The sequence below is a fragment of the Theropithecus gelada genome, chromosome 12, assembly GCF_003255815.1.
Source record: "Theropithecus gelada isolate Dixy chromosome 12, Tgel_1.0, whole genome shotgun sequence".
Taxonomy (NCBI): Eukaryota; Metazoa; Chordata; class Mammalia; order Primates; family Cercopithecidae; genus Theropithecus; species Theropithecus gelada.
In genome coordinates, this window is record NC_037680.1 from 76980194 (window position 1) to 76997396 (window position 17203).

Consider the following 17203-nt stretch of genomic DNA (forward strand, 5'->3'; position numbering starts at 1 on the left):
AATACCTAGAACTTGAGTAAATTCCTCTCTTCTTGAGGTCCCAAGATAACTTGGGGCTCCTGGGCCTGTCAGAAAATGACATTATTTACTTACAGGTCAAGAAACCTGTGCAGGGATTGTGTAGACAAGGTATGAGGCCAGTTTTCCCAATGGGCCTTTATTGGCTCTCTAAGTCAAATTTGATTCCTTAAAGGAAAGCACACCATTCCAGTCAGTGCCTTGGTAAAATAACCAGTTTTTCCAATTGTGTCCTGTTGCACAAGAAAACAGATTCTTATTGTACTTATACAAACAACTATATTGCCATAAATTAAGAATATTCACAACTAGTTTTCAAATTCTGAAGAAATCAGGTAGAGAGAAACAAACATGCTCCAAATTTTGTTCACAGGAGTATAATTTACTCAATTTTTAAAAGCTGTAAATAGCTCAAAAGAAAAATTTTGTTTACACTGAAAAACAAAAGAAAGGATCATCAATGTTTCAAGCAAAAAGTCAAAAAAGATTACTTCAGACTTACATTAGTTTAGTCCATGCAGTTAAATACTGTCCTATTTAATATTCATGAACATTTCCACTCTTCATGAGTACTGAAAGTTTTTTCCTCTGTTCTAATGTCACAATCTCCAAAGTTACTAGAAACTTGCATTCAAGAGCACCTGTCAAAGTCCTATAGCTGATTATAAACTACCTTTTGAAGATAATTAAAACAAGACAATTGTCTATAGGTGACAAAAAGTCTTAGTTAGACAGCCATTATTAAAGCCACAGTTGATAAGGAAATTTTAGTTTCTTCTATGACATACAACAATTTTACATAATAGTTATAATGATTAATAACATACACTAAACCATATCAAAGTTATAGGAATTTTCTATAATTTTGGAACACATACCAGTAACATTTATATAAGCACAAAGAAAGGCAAACACTGTTTCATATTCGACAGTGCTTCCTGTAAGATTTTCATACCAAATAAGCCAAATTTCACCACTGCATTAGTGCATTATTTACGTCAAACTCAATTCTTAATAAAACCTTATACACAAATGTATTCAATCTTCATCAGTTTGACCATAAGGTTAGATTCTCAAACCTTTTACAACCCTTTAAAAAAAATTTTTTTTTAAAGAGCAGATCAGTGCTCAAGAAAAACCTGTTACGCTTTTATTCCAATGTTCAATTTATGGAAAGACTGAATAATACCCCTTTAACTTTAGCTAATATGTTCTCACATATAACTTTTTTACAAGATTAATTTTTCACAAACCTCCACAACTTGCTCGAACCTTCAGCTTTATCCTATCTAATTCAAAACAATCCTTTAACCCTCTAAATGAGGCAAAAAAAATTCACATTCCCATGACTTTTTATAATATTTTCTCAAAGATTAGTTATGTCACATGAACTAAAAGGCATTATACTTTTTACTTTTCTGACAACATGTTTTATTTAAGCGCTTATTATTTTTAAGCCAGTTAAAGCCCTTTCATATTACACACACCACACACATAAATACACAGACAGATAAAAGAAGATCCAGTAGTTGTAAGATATTTCATTTGCTAGTTTTTAAGTTTCCATTTCAAGCATACAGTTTCTAGGGCCTAATAAGCAGGCATAGCTGGAAGGCAAAATAAATCCCTCCAAATTAAGGGTCCCATTTTTATACCAGATCCTGGATCCCAAAAAATGAGAAATGCTACAGAACAAGACAGTACAATGATTTTACTGTGCATTTTTTACAAAGCAACCCAAAACCAATCAGCCCATTCTGTGATTAGCCCATCCCCCAGGGGAATATTATTTCTCAGTGGTAGTGGGAGGTGAGGACATTCCCATACCTTACAGGTGGTCAAGAGCATGCTTTTCTGATCCAAACATGCAAAGAGCTGAGTATCCCTGCCATACTGCCATTAGCTATCCCCAGAAACATATTTCCTACCAAATTATTACACACCAATGTTCTCTCATAATGCAAAGAATTTCTGATACCCCCAAAAGTCAAAAACATCAGATAATACAATGCAAAACAGAATAGAGCCTTAGATTTTGAGAGAGATCTATCAACTTTCAATTCCTGGGGTTTCATGAGGTAAAGAGGTTTTTCCCAAAACAGGGTCTGTGGTGCCGCCTCTGTTTTCCCCAAGGAGTCTCAGGCTATTAGAGCTTGAATATCCGCTTTTTTTGTTTGTTTGTTTTGAGACGGAGTCTCACTCTTGTCGCCCAGGCTGGAGTGCAGTGGTGCAATCTTGGCTCACTGCAACCTCCACCTTCTGGGTTCAAGCAATTCTTCTGCCTCAGCCTCCTGAGTAGCTGGGATTACAGGCACCCACCACCAAGCCTGGCTAATTTTTGTATTTTTAGTAGAGATGGGGTTTCACCACGTTGGCCAGGCTGGTCTCGAACTCCTGACCTCAGGTGATCTGCCCACCTTGGCCTCCCAAAGTGCTGGGATTACAGGCTTGAGCCACCGTGCTTAGTCGAATATCTGCTTTTAATTATCTACTGACTTTTAGTCATAGTGCTCTTTTATAAAGTTCTTCTAAATCTCTTACTACCTGATTTTAGCCAGGCCAAGCAGCCAATATTTCTTGCTTTTGAATTTTACCAAAGATAACCTCCCAGGTGAAACCAATAAGCCTAAAGTTATGACTTAACCACGAATGTACAAGGTATTTTCAAAGAGGTGGTAAGCAGTTTTTATAAGATCTAGAATCTCCAAAGGTAGCTCAGAGAAAGGAAGATTCAAGAAGGGAAGCCAGAAGTCATACATGTAGGGGAAGAGAATCAACAAATGATAAAGATCACACAGATATCAACCAGAAAGTACTCATTCCCTAAGCTGGGAATTGGACCCAGGCTGTGATAGTGAAAACACAAAGCCTTAGCCAGTAAGCTACAGCATCGGGCAGTTTCCATTGCCCTTCCCAGAAGGACCCTACAGCAGCCAATTTTGAGCTTGCAAAGGCTTTTAACTGCTCAAAACAATTTTTAGAGCTGACTGTGACATCAACTCCAAAACTCCTGGCCAAGAGAGAGGGAGAGAGAGAGACAGAGAGAGACAGAGAGAGAGAGAGAGAGAGAGAAAGAGAGAGAAAGATTGCCTGTGGCAAAGTGGGGAAGGCAAAGAGCTCAGGGAAGCCAGAGAAAGAGCCACTCATTGCAATGACACTGAATCAAAAGTTCAGGTGGCCACTTGTCAGTTGTGAAGGATCTTTTCCAGAAGTCCCATCAGCTCTCAGGTTTCCCCCTTTAGGGGAGGAAAAAGCTCCCCATGTCCCATGAACCTGTACATGCCTGATCCTGTCACCCACAGCCATCTGCAAAGAGTGGAAGGCAAATTAATCCAAAGAGAAGAGTGGTTAACATCCCATAATTCCAAATTTGTTCTTAGCCAAGAGGGACTTTACTGATGGGGGGCCTCTAATCCCCTACATCTTAGAAGGGACTCTAACCCTCATAAGTTGGGCCTCAAACTGAAGTTCAGTGAAGCATCCTTGCCTTTTATTAAGAGGGGCCTTTAACCTACTCTGTCTTAGGAGAGACTCTAACTCCCCTAAGTTGGGCCTCTAACCCAATCCCATCCTTTACCTGGGCACCCCACCACTTACCCAAAGTTGGCCAATTGGTGCTGCGGTCTATTTCCTTTGGGTCAGGGGTCTCCTCAATATCGTCCCTTCATGGTTTGCCAGGAAGATGTTATTGGAAAGCGTCCTGATCCCAGACCCCAGGAGAGGGTTCTTGGATCTCAAGCAAGAAAGAATTCAAGGCAAATCCTTAAAGTAAAAGCAAGTTTATTAGGAAAGTAAAGGAATAAGAAATGGCTACCCCATAGGCAGAGAGGCTCTGCTTTTTAAATTTAATTTTCTTCTTGATGTTAGTATATAGCAATATAATTTTTGGATATTGACGTTGTTTCCAGTGACCTTGCTATTCTAATAGTTTGTGAATATAATTTTACTATTTGTGAATAAGGGCAGTTTTATTCCCCCCAACCTCCTAGTATATAGGCTTTTCTTATTTATTTATTTATTTCCAGGTTTTGGCTTTTATTTTTTCTTATGTTGCATTGGCTACTTTTTTTTTTTTTTTTTTTCCTTTTTTTGAGACAGAGTCTCACTCTGTCACCAAGCTTGAGTGCAATGGTGTGATCTCGGCTCACTGCAACCTCCGCCTCCTGGGTTCAAGCGATTCTCCTGCCTCAGCCTCCCGAGTAGCTGGGACTATGGGCACACACTATCACGCCCAGCTAATTTTTGTATTTTTAGTAGAGATGGGGTTTCACCATGTTGGCCAGGGTGGTCTCGATCTCTTGACCTTGTGATCTGCCCACCTTGGCCTCCCAAAGTGCTGGGATTACAGGCGTGAGCCACCATGCCTGGCCAGCTACTTGTTAAATATTGAATAAAAGAAGTAAGAACAGGCATTCATATTGTATTCCCATTATTAAATATTGTATTCCTGTTATTAAATATTATGCCTGCTCTTGTGTTTTTGTAGATTCTCTTAATCAGGTTATGAAAATTTCCTTGTACTTTCAGTTTGCTGAGAGTTTTTCGTGAATAGCTACTGAATTTTATCAAATGCTTTTTCTGTCACTGAGTAGATACTAATTTTTCCTTTTTTCTATTAATGTTATGATTTTTAATATTTTTTATTCATATAATGAATTATAAGGATTTTTGAATGTTAAACCATAATTTCATTTCCACAATGAACTGCTCCTGATGAAGTATCCTTACAATTTTGAAGTATGCCACAAAATTGTAATTGCTAATTTTTAAAAAAGATTTTTGCATCATTTTACATCATTGTATGTTGATGAAAATGATTTATAATTTTTGTTTCTTGTAATAGATTTTGTCAGGTTTTTGTATTTATAGTATGCTGGTCACTGTAAATGAATTAAGTGTACCTCTTTTTCTGTTTTATGGTAGTATTTGTGTAGGATATGTTGTTTTTTTTTAATGTTTAGAAGTTATCTGGGCTTGCTTGCAGTTTTCTTGTGGAAAAGGTTTTGGTAACATCTCTTTTTTTTTGAGATGGAGTTTCACTCTTGCAACCCAGGCTAGAGTGCAATGCTGCGATCTTGGCTCACTGCAGCCTCTGCCTTCCGAGTTCAAGTGGTTCTCCTATCTCAGCCTCCCGAGTAGCTGGGATTACAGATGCCCACCCCCACGCCCAGCTAAATTTTGTATATTTTGTAGAGACAGGGTTTCGCCATGTTGACCAGGCTGGTGTTGAACCACCTGCCTCGGCCTCCCAGGGTGCTGGGATTACAGGCATGAGCCACCATGCCTGACCTAACATCTCATTTCTTTACTAGGTATAAGAATATTCAGATTTCCTATTTCTTCTTATGTTAGGTTAAATTGTTTTAAAGAATTTGACCATTTCATCTAAAATTACTGGCATAAAATTGTCCACAATATTATCAAGTTATGTGCTTAATGTGTTTTGGGTATGTAGTGAGGTTCTCTTCTTCTTTCTCAGACTGGTTATTTGTGTTTCATCACTGTTTTTCTTAATTAGTCTTGCTCTAGAGGTCTGTCAATTTTATTCATCTTTGTGAAGGTCCCATTTGGAGCTATGTTGTTGTTTTAGTATATTTGTTTTCTATTTCATTGATTCTGCTCCTTATTGTTTCTTTCCTTCTTTCTGTTTTGCTTTTCTTTTCACTATTATTATTACTCTTATTAGTTGCTTCTTGGGATAGATTATCAATTTTCAGCCTCTCTTTTAAAAAAATAAGCATTTCAGGTTATTTTCCTATAATCACTGCTTTAGCTGTGTTCTACAGTTTTTGTTTATTTTGTGATGAGTTCTCATGTGCTGTTGCCCAAGCTGGACTTGATCTCCTGGGTTCAAATGATCCTCCTGCTTTAGTCTCCTGAGTAGCTGGGACTACAGGCATGCATCATCAGTCTCCTGGATTCACAGTTTTTGATATACCATATCATTATTTAGTTCAAGATTTTTTTTCTGATTTTTTATTTGACCCTATGGATCACTTACAAGTATATTGTTTAATTTCTAAGCTGATGGGTATTTTTATTTTTACTTTTTGTTGTTGATGTCTAGCTTAATTCTACTATAATTAGGGACCATAATTCAAATGAATTTAGATTTTTGAAGTATGTTGGGAATTTCATTAGGACAAAGATTGATCTAATTTGGTAAGTATTTGGGGTGCACATGAAAAAAAACGTGTATTTTGCAGTTGTTGAACCCTGTATTTTATGTATGGCAGCTGTGTCTAGTTTGTTAATTATAGTCTTCCATATCCTTCCTGCTTCTGTTGTCTGTTTATTCTATCAGTTATTGAGAGAAGTTTATTAAAGTCTACCATTATGATTATGGATTCATCTGTTTCTCCTTTTAGTTTTCTCAATTTTTGCTGTATGTATTTTAAAGCTATTATTAGGTACTCACATTTAGGACTGATTTGTTTTTCTGATTTCTAGCAGTGGTTCCTGCTTTAAAGTCTATTTTGTTTGGTATAATATTTCCATGATATATCTTTTTCTATACCCTCACTTCAAATTCTGTTATATTTAAAATGCTATACAGGTCCATCAGGTGTCATTTCATCATCTTCAGGCATCTATCTTTTTCTATTGAAAAGTTAGCACCTTTCTTACAAGCTGAAGAAGTTCCCTTTTTTCTGGTTTTCTGAGTTTTTATAATGAATTTGTGTTGAATTTTGTCAAATGATTTTTTTGCATTTGTAGAGAGAATCATTATTTTTCTCCTTTGTTTTATTAATACAGTGACTTCAGTGGATTTTCTAATGCAAACTTTGTGTTCCTGAAAAGAAATTCCAACTTGTTATTATGTATTATTCTTTCTCTATATTGCTGGGTTTGATTTGCTAATGTTTTCTTAAAAATTTTGTACTATGTACATAAGGGATATTGGTCTTTAATTTTCTTACAAAAACCGTTGATAGGTTTTGACAAGGGTTGTGCTGGCCTCATGAGATGAGAAGCATTTGTCTTCCTCAATTTTTGAAAGAATTTGTACAATTGGTAGTTTTTCATTAATGTTTAATAGAATTCACAAGAGAAGTAATTCAGGCCTGGAGTTTTTAATTATGAATTTAATTTTTAAAATAGATATGGGCTTTTCAGATTTTTGGTTTGTTTTCAAGTCAGTTTAGAAAATGTTTATCTTTCAAGAAAATCACCCATCTCATCTAGTCAGTAAGGTTTATTGGTATAAAGTTGTTTATACTATGCTTTTCTTATTCTTTTTTTTTTTTATACTTTAAGTTCTAGGGTACATGTGCACAATGTGCAGGTTTGTTACATATGCATACATCTGCCATGTTGGCATGCTGTACCCATTAACTCGTCATTTACATTAGGTATATCTCCTAACGCTATCCCTCCCCCTTACCCCCACCCCACGACAGGCCCCGGCATGTGATGTTCCCCACCCTGTGTCCAAGTGTTCTCATTGTTCAATTCCCACCTATGAGTGAGAACATGCGGTATGTGGTTTTCTGTCCTTGCGATAGTTTGCTCAGAATGATGGTTTCCAGCTTCATCCATGTCCCCACAAAGGACATGAACTCGTCCTTTTTTATGGCTGCATAGTATTCCATGGTGTATATGTGCCACATTTTCTTTTTTTTTTTCTTTTTCTTTTTTTTGAGACAGAGTCTCACTCTGTCACCAGGGCTGGAGTGCAGTGGCATGATCTCGGCTCACTGCAACCTCTGTCTCCCTAGTTCAAGCGATTCTCCTGCCTCAGCTTCCCAAATAGCTGGGAATACAGGTGCCTACCACCACAGCCAGCTAATTTTTTTTGTATTTTTAGTAGAGACGGGGTTTCACCATGTTGGCCAGGATGGTCTTGATCTCTTGACCTCGTGATCCGCCTGCCTCAGCTTCCCAAAGTGCTGGGATAACAGGCGTGAGCCACCGCGCCTGGCATGTGCCACATTTTCTTAATCCAGTCTATCATTGTGGACATTTGGGTTGGTTCCAAGTCTTTACTCTTGTGAATAGTGCCACAATAAACATACGTGTGCATGTGTCTTTATAGCAGCATGATTTATAATCCTTTGGGTATATACCCAGTAATGGGATGGCTGGGTCAAATGGTATTTCTAGTTCTAGATCCTTGGGGAATCGCCACACTGTCTTCCACAATGGTTGAACTAGTTTACAGTCCCACCAGCAGTGTAAAAGTGTTCCTATTTCTCCACATCCTCTCCAGCACCTGTTGTTTCCTGACTTTTTTAATGATTGCCTTTCTAACTGGTGTGAGATGGTATCTCATTGTGGTTTTGATTTGCATTTCTCTGATGGCCAGTAATGATTAACATTTTTTCATGTGTCTGTTGGCTGCATAAATGTCTTCTTTTGAGAAGTATCTGTTCATATCCTTCACCTACTTTTTGATGGGGTTGTTTGATTTTTTCTTGTAAATTTATTTAAGTTCTTTGTAGATTCTGGATATTAGCCCTTTGTCAGATGGGCAGATTGCAAAAATTTTCTCCCATTCTGTAGGTTGCCTGTTCACACTGATGGTAGTTTCTTTTGCTGTGCAGAAGCTCTTTAGTTTAATTAGATCCCATTTGTCAATTTTGGCTTTTGTTGCCATTGCTTTTGGTGTTTTAGACATGAAGTCCTTGCCCATGCCTATGTCCTGAATGATATTGCCTAGGTTTTCTTTTAAGGTTTTTATGGTCTTAGGTCTAACAGTTAAGTCTTTAATCCATCTTGAATTAATTTTTGTATAAGGGGTAAGGAAGGGATCCAGTTTCAGCTTTCTACATATGGTTAGCCAGTTTTCCCAGCACCATTTATTAAACAGGGAATCCTTTCCCCATTTCTTGTTTTTGTCAGGTTTGTCAAAGATCAGATGGTTGTAGATGTGTGGTATTATTTCTGAGGACTCTGTTCTGTTCCATTGGTCTATATATCTGTTTTGGTACCAGTACCATGCTGTTTTGGTTACTGTAGCCTTGTAGTATAGTTTGAAGTCAGATAGTGTGATGCCTCCAGCTTTGTTCTTTTGGCTTAGAATTGTCTTGGCAATGTGAGCTCTTTTTTGGTTCCATATGAACTTTAAAGTAGTTTTTTCCAGTTCTGTGAAGAAAGTCATTGGTAGCTTGATGGGGATGGCATTGAATTTATAAATTACCTCGGGCAGTATGGCCATTTTCACAATATTGTTTCTTCCTATCCGTGAGCATGAAATGTTCTTCCATTTGTTTGTGTCCTCTTTTATTTCGTTGAGCAGTGGTTTGTAGTTCTCCTTGAAGAAGTCTTTCCTATCCCTTGTAAATTGGATTCCTAGGTATTTTATTGTCTTTGAAGCAATTGTGAATGGGAGTTCACTCATGATTTGGCTCTCTGTTTGTTAATGGTGTATAGGAATGCTTGTGATTTTTGCACATTGATTTTGTATCCTGAGACTTTGCTGAAGTTGCTTATCAGCTTAAGGAGATTTTGGGCTGAGACAGTGGGGTTTTCTAAATATGTAATCATGTCATCTGCAAAGAGGGACAATTTGACTTCCTCTTTTCCTAATAGAATACCCTTTATTTCTTTCTCCTGCCTGATTGCCCTGGCCAGAACTTCCAACACTAAGTTGAATAGGAGTGATGAGAGAGGGCATCCCTGTCTTGTGCCAGTTTTCAAAGGGAATGCTTTGAGTTTTTGCCCATTCAGAATGATATTGGCTGTGGGTTTGTCATAAATAGCTCTTATTATTTTGAGATACATCCCATCAATACCTAATTTATTGAGAGTTTTTAGCATGAAGGGCTGTTCAATTTTGTCAAAGGCCTTTTCTGCATCTATTGAAATAATCATGTGGTTTTTGTCTTTGGTTCTGTTTATATGCTGGATTACGTTTATTGATTTGCATATGTTGAACCAGCCTTGCATCACAGGAATGAAGCCCACTTGATCATGGTGGATAAGGTTTTTGATGTGCTGCTGGATTCAGTTTGCCAGTATTTTATTGAGGATTTTTGCATCAGTGTTCATCAGGGATATTGGTCTAAAATTCTCTTTTTTGTTGTGTCTCTGCCAGGCTTTGGTATCAGGATGATGCCGGCCTCATAAAATGAGTTAGGGAGGATTCCCTCTTTTTCTGTTGATTGGAATAGTTTCAGAAGGAATGGTACCAGCTTCTCCTTGTACCTGTGGTGGAATTCGGCTGTGAATCCATCTGGTCCTGGACTTTTTTTGGTTGGTAGGCTATTAATTATTGCCTCAATTTCAGAGCCTGTTATTGGTCTATTCAGGGATTCAACTTATTCCTGAATTGGTCTTGGGAGGATGTATGTGTCCAGGAATTTGTCCATTTCTTCTAGATTTTCTAGTTTATTTGCGTAGAGGTGTTTATAGTATTCTCTAATGGTAATTTGTATTTCTGTGGGATCAGTGGTGATATCCCCTTTATCATTTTTTATTGCATCTATTTGATTCTTCTCTCTTTTCTTCTTTATTAGTCTTGCTAGCAGTCTATCAATTTTGTTGATCTTTTAAAAAAACCAGCTCCTGGATTCATGGATTTTTTGAAGGGTTTTTTATGTCTCTATCTCCTTCAATTCTGCTCTGATCTTAATTATTCCTTGCCTTCTGCTAGCTTTTGAATGTGTTTGCTCTTGCTTCTCTAGTTCTTTTAATTGTGATATTAGGGTGTCAATTTTAGATTTTTCCAGCTTTCTCTTGTGGGCATTTAGTGTTATAAATTTCCCTTTACACACTGCTGTAAATGTGTCCCAGAGATTCTGGTATTTTGTATCTCTGTTCTCATTGGTTTCAAAGAACATCTTTATTTCTGCCTTCATTTCGTTATGTACCCAGTAGTCATTCAGGAGCAGGTTGTTCAGTTTCCATGTAGTTGAGTGGTTTTGAGTGAGTTTCTTAATCCTGAGTTCTAGTTTGATTGCACTGTGGTCTAAGAGACAGTTTGTTATAATTTGGTTCTTTTACATTTGCTGAGGAGTACTTTACTTCCAACTATGTGGTCAATTTTGGAATAAGTGCGATGTGAGCTGAGAAGAATGTATATTCTGTTGATTTGGGGTGGAGAGTTCTGTAGATGTCTATTAGGTCTGCTGGTGCAGAGCTGAGTTTAATTCCTGGATGTCCTTGTTAACTGTCTGTCTTGTGGATCTGTCTAATGTTGACAGTGGGGCGTTAAAGTCTCCCATTATTATTGTGTGGGAATCTAAGTCTCTTTGTAGCTCTCTAGGGACTTGCTTTATGAATCTGGGTGCTCCTGTATTGGGTGTATATATATTTAGGATAGTTAGCTCTTCTTGTTGAATTGATCCCTTTACTATTATGTAATGGCCTTCTTTGTCTCTTCTGATCTTTGTTGGTTTAAAGTCTGTTTTATGCAACCCCTGCTATTTTTTGTTTTCCATTTGCTTGGTAGATCTTTCTCCATCCTTTTATTTTGAGCCTATGTGTGTCTCTGCACTTGAGATGGGTCTCCTGAATACAGCACACTGATGGGTCTTGACTCATTATCCAGTTTTCCAGTCTGTGTCTTTTAATTGGAGCATTTAGCCCATTTACATTTAAGGTTAATATTGTTTCATGTGAATTTGATCCTGTCATTATGATGTTAGCTGATTATTTTGCTTGTTAGTTGATGCAGTTTCTTCCTAGCATCGGTGGTCTTTACAACATTGGCATGTCTTTGCAGTGACTGGTACTGGTTGTTCCTTTCCATGTTTAGCACTTCCTTCAGGAGTTCTTGTAAGGCAAACCTGGTGGTGACAGAATCTCTCAGCATTCACTTGTCTGTAAAGGATTTTATTTCTCCTTCACTTATGAAGCTTAGTTTGGCTGGATATGAAATTCTGGGTTGAAAATTCTTTTCTTTAAGAATGTTGAATATTGGCCCCCACTCTCTTCTGGCTTGTAGAGTTTCTGCCAAGAGATCCACTGTTAGTCTGATGTGCTTCCCTTTGTGGGTAACCCAACCTTTCTCTCTGGCTGCCCTTAACATTTTTTCCTTCATTTCAACTTTGGTGAATCTGACAATTATGTGTCTTGTAGTTGCTCTTCTCGAGGAGTATCTTTTTGTCATTCTCTGTATTTCCTGAATTTGAATGTTGGCCTGCCTTGCTAGGTTGGGGAAGTTCTCCTGGATAGTATCTTGAAGAGTGTTTTCCAACTTGGTTCCATTATCCCTGTCACTTTCAGGTACACCAATCAGATGTAGATTTGGTCTTTTCACATAGTCCCATATTTCTTGGAGGCTTTGTTTGTTTCTTTTTACTCTTTTCTCTCTAAACTTCTCTTCTCACTTCATTTCATTCATTTGATCTTCAATCACTGATACCCTTTCTTCCAGTTGATCAAATTGGCTGCTGAAGCTTGTGCATGCATCACATAGTTCTCATGCCATGGTTTTCAACTCCATCTGGTCATTTAAGGTCTTCTCTACACTGTTTATTCTAGTTAGCCATTCGTCTAATCTTTTTTCAAGGTTTTTAGCTTTTTTGTGATGGGTTCAGACATCCTCCTTTAGCTTGGAGAAATTTGTTGTTACCAATCGTCTGAAGCCTTCTCTCGTCAAAATCATTCTCCATCTAGCTTTGTCTGTTGCTGGCAAGGAGCTATATTCCTCTGGAGGAGAAGAGGTGCTCTGATTTTTAGAATTTTCAGCTTTTCTGCTCTGGTTTCTCCCTGTCTTTGTGGTTTTATCTACCTTTGGTCTTTGATGATGGTGACATACAGATGGGATTTTCATGTGGATATCCTTTCTGTTTGTTAGTTTTCCTTCTAACACTTAGGACCCTCAGCTGCAGGTCTGTTGGAGTTTGCTGGACGTCCACTCCAGACCCTGTTTGCCTGGGTATCACCAGCAGATGCTGCAGAACAGCAAATATTGCAGAAAGGCAAATGTTGCTGTCTGATCGTTCCTCTGGAAGCTTCATCGCAGAGGGGCACCCGGCTGTTTGAGGTGTCAGTTGGCCCCTACTGGGAGGTGTCTCCCAGTTAGGCTACTCGGGGGTCAGGGACCCACTTGAGGAGGCAGTCTATCTGTTCTCAGATCTCAAACTCCGTGCTGGGAGAACCACTACTCTCTTCAAAGCTGTCAGACAGGGACATTTAAGTCTGCAGAAGTTTCTGCTGCCTTTTTGTTCAGCTATGCCCTGCCCCCAGAGGTGGAGTCTACAGAGGCAGGCAGGCCTCCTTGAGCTGCAGTGGGCTCCACCTGGTTTGAGCTTCCCAGCTGCTTTGTTTACCTACTCAAGCCTCAGCAATGGCGGGTGCCCCTCCCCCAGCCTCGCTGCTGCCTTGCAGTTTGATCTCAGACTGCTCTGCTAGCAATGAGCGAGGCTCCATGGGTGTGGGACCCTCTGAGCCAGGTGCGGGATATTATCTCCTGGGGTGCCGTTTGCTAAGACCGTTGGAAAAGCACAGTATTATTAGGGTGGGAGTGACCCAATTTTCCAGGTGCCGTCTGTCTAGGCTTCGCTTGGCTAGGAAAGGAAATTCCCCAACCCCTTGCGCTTCCCGGGTGAGGCAATGCATCGCCCTGCTTTGGCTCTGCACCCACTGTCCGACAAGCCCCAGTGAGATGAACCCAGTACCTCAGTTGGAAATGCAGAAATCACCTGTTTTCTGCGTCACTCACGCTGGGAGTTGTAGACTGGAGCTGTTCCTATTCAGCCATCTTGGAACCTCTCATTCTTTTAATGCCTGTAGCATCTGTAGTGAGAACCTTTCTTTCCTGATTTTTAAAATTTGTTTGTTTAATCAAACTAGCTACAGGTGTGTCAATTTTATTGTTCATTTAAAAAACTCAGTTTTTGGCTTCATTGATTTCATTTTTCTCAAATTTATGTTTTATATTTCATTTATGTCTGTTTTTAAATTATTTCCTTTCTTGTATTTACTTTTTTAAAACATAGAGATATATAATTCACATAACATAAAATGTCTTATCACATGAAATTCACCCTTTTAAAGTATACAGTGCAGTGGTTTTAGTATATTCACAAAGCTTTGAATCTTCACCCTGTTCAATTCTAAAATATTTCAGTCTCTAAAAGGGAATCTCATATCTATAACAGTCACTTCCCATTTTCCACTCCCCTAGCCCCTAACAACTGCTAATCTACTTTCTGTCTAAGTGGATTTGGCCATTTTGGATATTTCATATGAATGGAATCATAAAATACGTGGCCTTTTGTGTCTGGCTTTTTTCACTTAGCATATTGTTTTCAAGGTTCATTCATGTTGTCACACATATGAGCATTTCATTACTCTTTATGAAGGGACAATAATTCTGTTGTATGGATATACCATGTTTTGTTTATCCATTCATCAATCAATGGACATTTGTGTTGTTTCCACTTTTTGGCTATTATGAATAATGCTGCAATAAACATTCATGTGCAAGTTTTTGTGTGGACATATGTTTTCAGTTATCTTGAATATATGCCTAGCAGTGGAATTGCTGGGTCATCTGGTAACTCTGTTTAACTTTTGGAGAAACTGCCAAATTGTTTTTCCAAGCTTCTGTACCATTTTACATTCCTGCCAGCAAAGTATTTCAACACTGATTTCTCCATCTCCTCACCAACACTTATTGTCTATTATTGTGATTATAACCATCTAGGAGTGTGAAGTAGTATCTCATTGTGATTTTTATTTGTAGTTCCTTAATAATTAATGATATCAAGTATATTTTTATGTACTTACTGGCCATTTGCATATCAGGATCATTCTCTTTTGACTACCTTTTCCCTGTGAGTTTAAATCATGTTTTTCTATTGCTTCATATATTGGATAATATTAGATTGCACCTGAGTATTGTGTATCCCTTGTTGTAGAAAATGTAGATTCAGTTATGCTCTCCCAAAGAGTTTTGATGTTTCAATTTTATTAGTCAGTAACCTTGTCTGAACCCAAAATAAGCAACAAGTGAAGTCTCATTTTAGTTGTTTTATCCTTAGATAGGCTGCTTCGAATCTTCCTCATATATATGGGATTCAGAGGTCAGCTAGATATTTGGGGACCATTTATACACAAAATTTGAGGCTCTTCTCTCTAACTCTCTTATCTGATATTTTCCCCCATCACTTTACAGCTGTTATAGTTGCCCTGAATTCTAACCTTGAACAAATAAGACTGTAGGTTTCTAACTTTTTTTGAATGTGGCACCAGCTGAGGCTGTAAAACAATGGGAAACTCATTCTTCCAAGTGTCGGCACCCCCTTCGCTAGCTCTCTACTTGCTTTTTGTCCATTCACTGACTTCTAGTAGTTGTTTTTTAAAATATTTTGTCCAGAATTTATAGTCATTATGTGAGGTAGGGTTGGTCTGATAGTAACTGTTTAGCCATTACCAGAAACAGAGCCTCTCTGTTGATTTTTGTTAACTTGTTTCCTCAGTGGTATAGACATTTCCTCCCAACAGCTATTCTACTGGTAGTTGCCTTTAAATTTCTTGTAAATATTTATCAGAAATATTTTATTTTTCTTATTATAAATTATTTTAAAATATCTGTGATTTCCTTGGAATACAAGACAACTCTTTACTGTTGGTGGATGATGTTACTCTTCATTCTTTGAATTCAAATATGTCAGTTTATCAAATTATTTCTGTGGATTTCTATCTGTTTTCCTCCCATAGATTTAATTACTCTAGGAATAATGATTTTAGTGTACTTGGATGCCTTTTGGAAACATAGCAAACTTATTTCACACATAATTTTATAAACAATTATATTTGCTAGAAACCAAAGGAAGAGTTTTGGGTATTACATAGAATTAATTATATGAAAAGTATAAATATTATATATGGCTATTTGTAAGTAAGTTTGGAGTTTTTTAATATCCTTAGTGTAGTCTTCTAATAGCACAAGGAGTGAATGTATAAATTATCTTCTTTTGGGGCCACTGTGACTAAGGGGTTAAGAAGCATTCCTGTTTCCTTCCAAGTTCTGTTCTAGTAGGAACTACTCATTTCCTACCTTTAAGTGTCTTCATTGAACTTGAAAAAGTACCAGGGTGGATTTGTGGTTTGATCTTAAATAGAATATACAAATAACTGTCCATGCATTTAAAAAATTTATAAAATACATAATTTCTCATTTCCTTTCCACTTGCCTTTAGGGTTCCATTACCTTCAAATGATGATGAAGATGATGATAAAGAGAAAATGCAGTGGGACAACAATGTTAAATCAAAGACGTTACCTGATATTCCCTCTTCAGGATCAACAACACAACCTTTATCAACTCAGGATAATTTGGAAGTGTTATTTCTTAAAGAAAATAATCAAAATGTATATGGTTTAGATGATTCAGAACATATTTCTTCTATAGTTGATGTACCTCCCAGAGGTGAGATTGTTTTAAAAATTCATTTTGAATATTTGTATTATTTACATTCATCCAGTATTCTTCCTGAGGGCAATTATGTGTAACAGTTAATAAGTTAGCTCTCTTATGTTACAGATTTGCTAACTTCTGCCATTTAAAACTGCTGGTGATAGATTTAATTTTAAAGTAAATATGCTGACAAACATCAGATCAGATCCACAGTGGCCTAATACTGTTACTCTGGAAGAAGTGTTTAAAAATAAAGGGACCTAATGAGCTTTTCTTGGTATCTTAGCTTATGATTTGAAAGATACCATATATTTACTTAGTTTTACCCTCTTTTTTTGCAGATATGAAAATTGGGGTCTAGATAGATATAGAGACTCTTTTAAGATCATCACCAATTAGTGGTAAAGCAAAAACTTGAGCCTGGGTAATGGTTGAGCAAGAAAAAAGATGGCATTTACATTATATTTACATAGTATTCCTAAATGATAATCTGTGGTGTAGTCTGGTGCTTACAGATTTGCCATAGATTTTCAGACTGGGATATGGAACCATAACAATTTTGAATTTAGAGGTTAGAATTGTTTTTCCTTTCTGAAAATGTGTGTGTGTGTGTGTGTGTGTGTGTGTATGTACATGTATATAATATATACACACACATATATACATATATACACATGTATATATGGTATACACATAATGTATACAGTATATGTATATACGTGTATATATATTTACACACATACATATATTAATATATGTATATATAATTTATATAAATTTTAGCTGCCTGTTGATAGTCTTTGATAGTAATCCTTTTCCGAGTTACCACTATTATTTGGGTTCATTTGCTGGCCTCCTTCCACTCTAGAAATG

The 17203-nt window shown here is 37.3% G+C and overlaps 1 protein-coding gene across 1 annotated transcript in view; it reads left to right on the plus strand.

The window, feature by feature from the left end:
• SGO2 (shugoshin 2) overlaps positions 1-17203 on the plus strand; it is a 52789-nt gene that overhangs the window by 22424 nt on the left and 13162 nt on the right. Inside the window, exon 6 of the mRNA XM_025404994.1 lies at positions 16113-16342. Within this exon, the coding sequence (XP_025260779.1) occupies positions 16113-16342 (230 nt within the window). The remainder of the gene's footprint in view (positions 1-16112; positions 16343-17203) is intronic.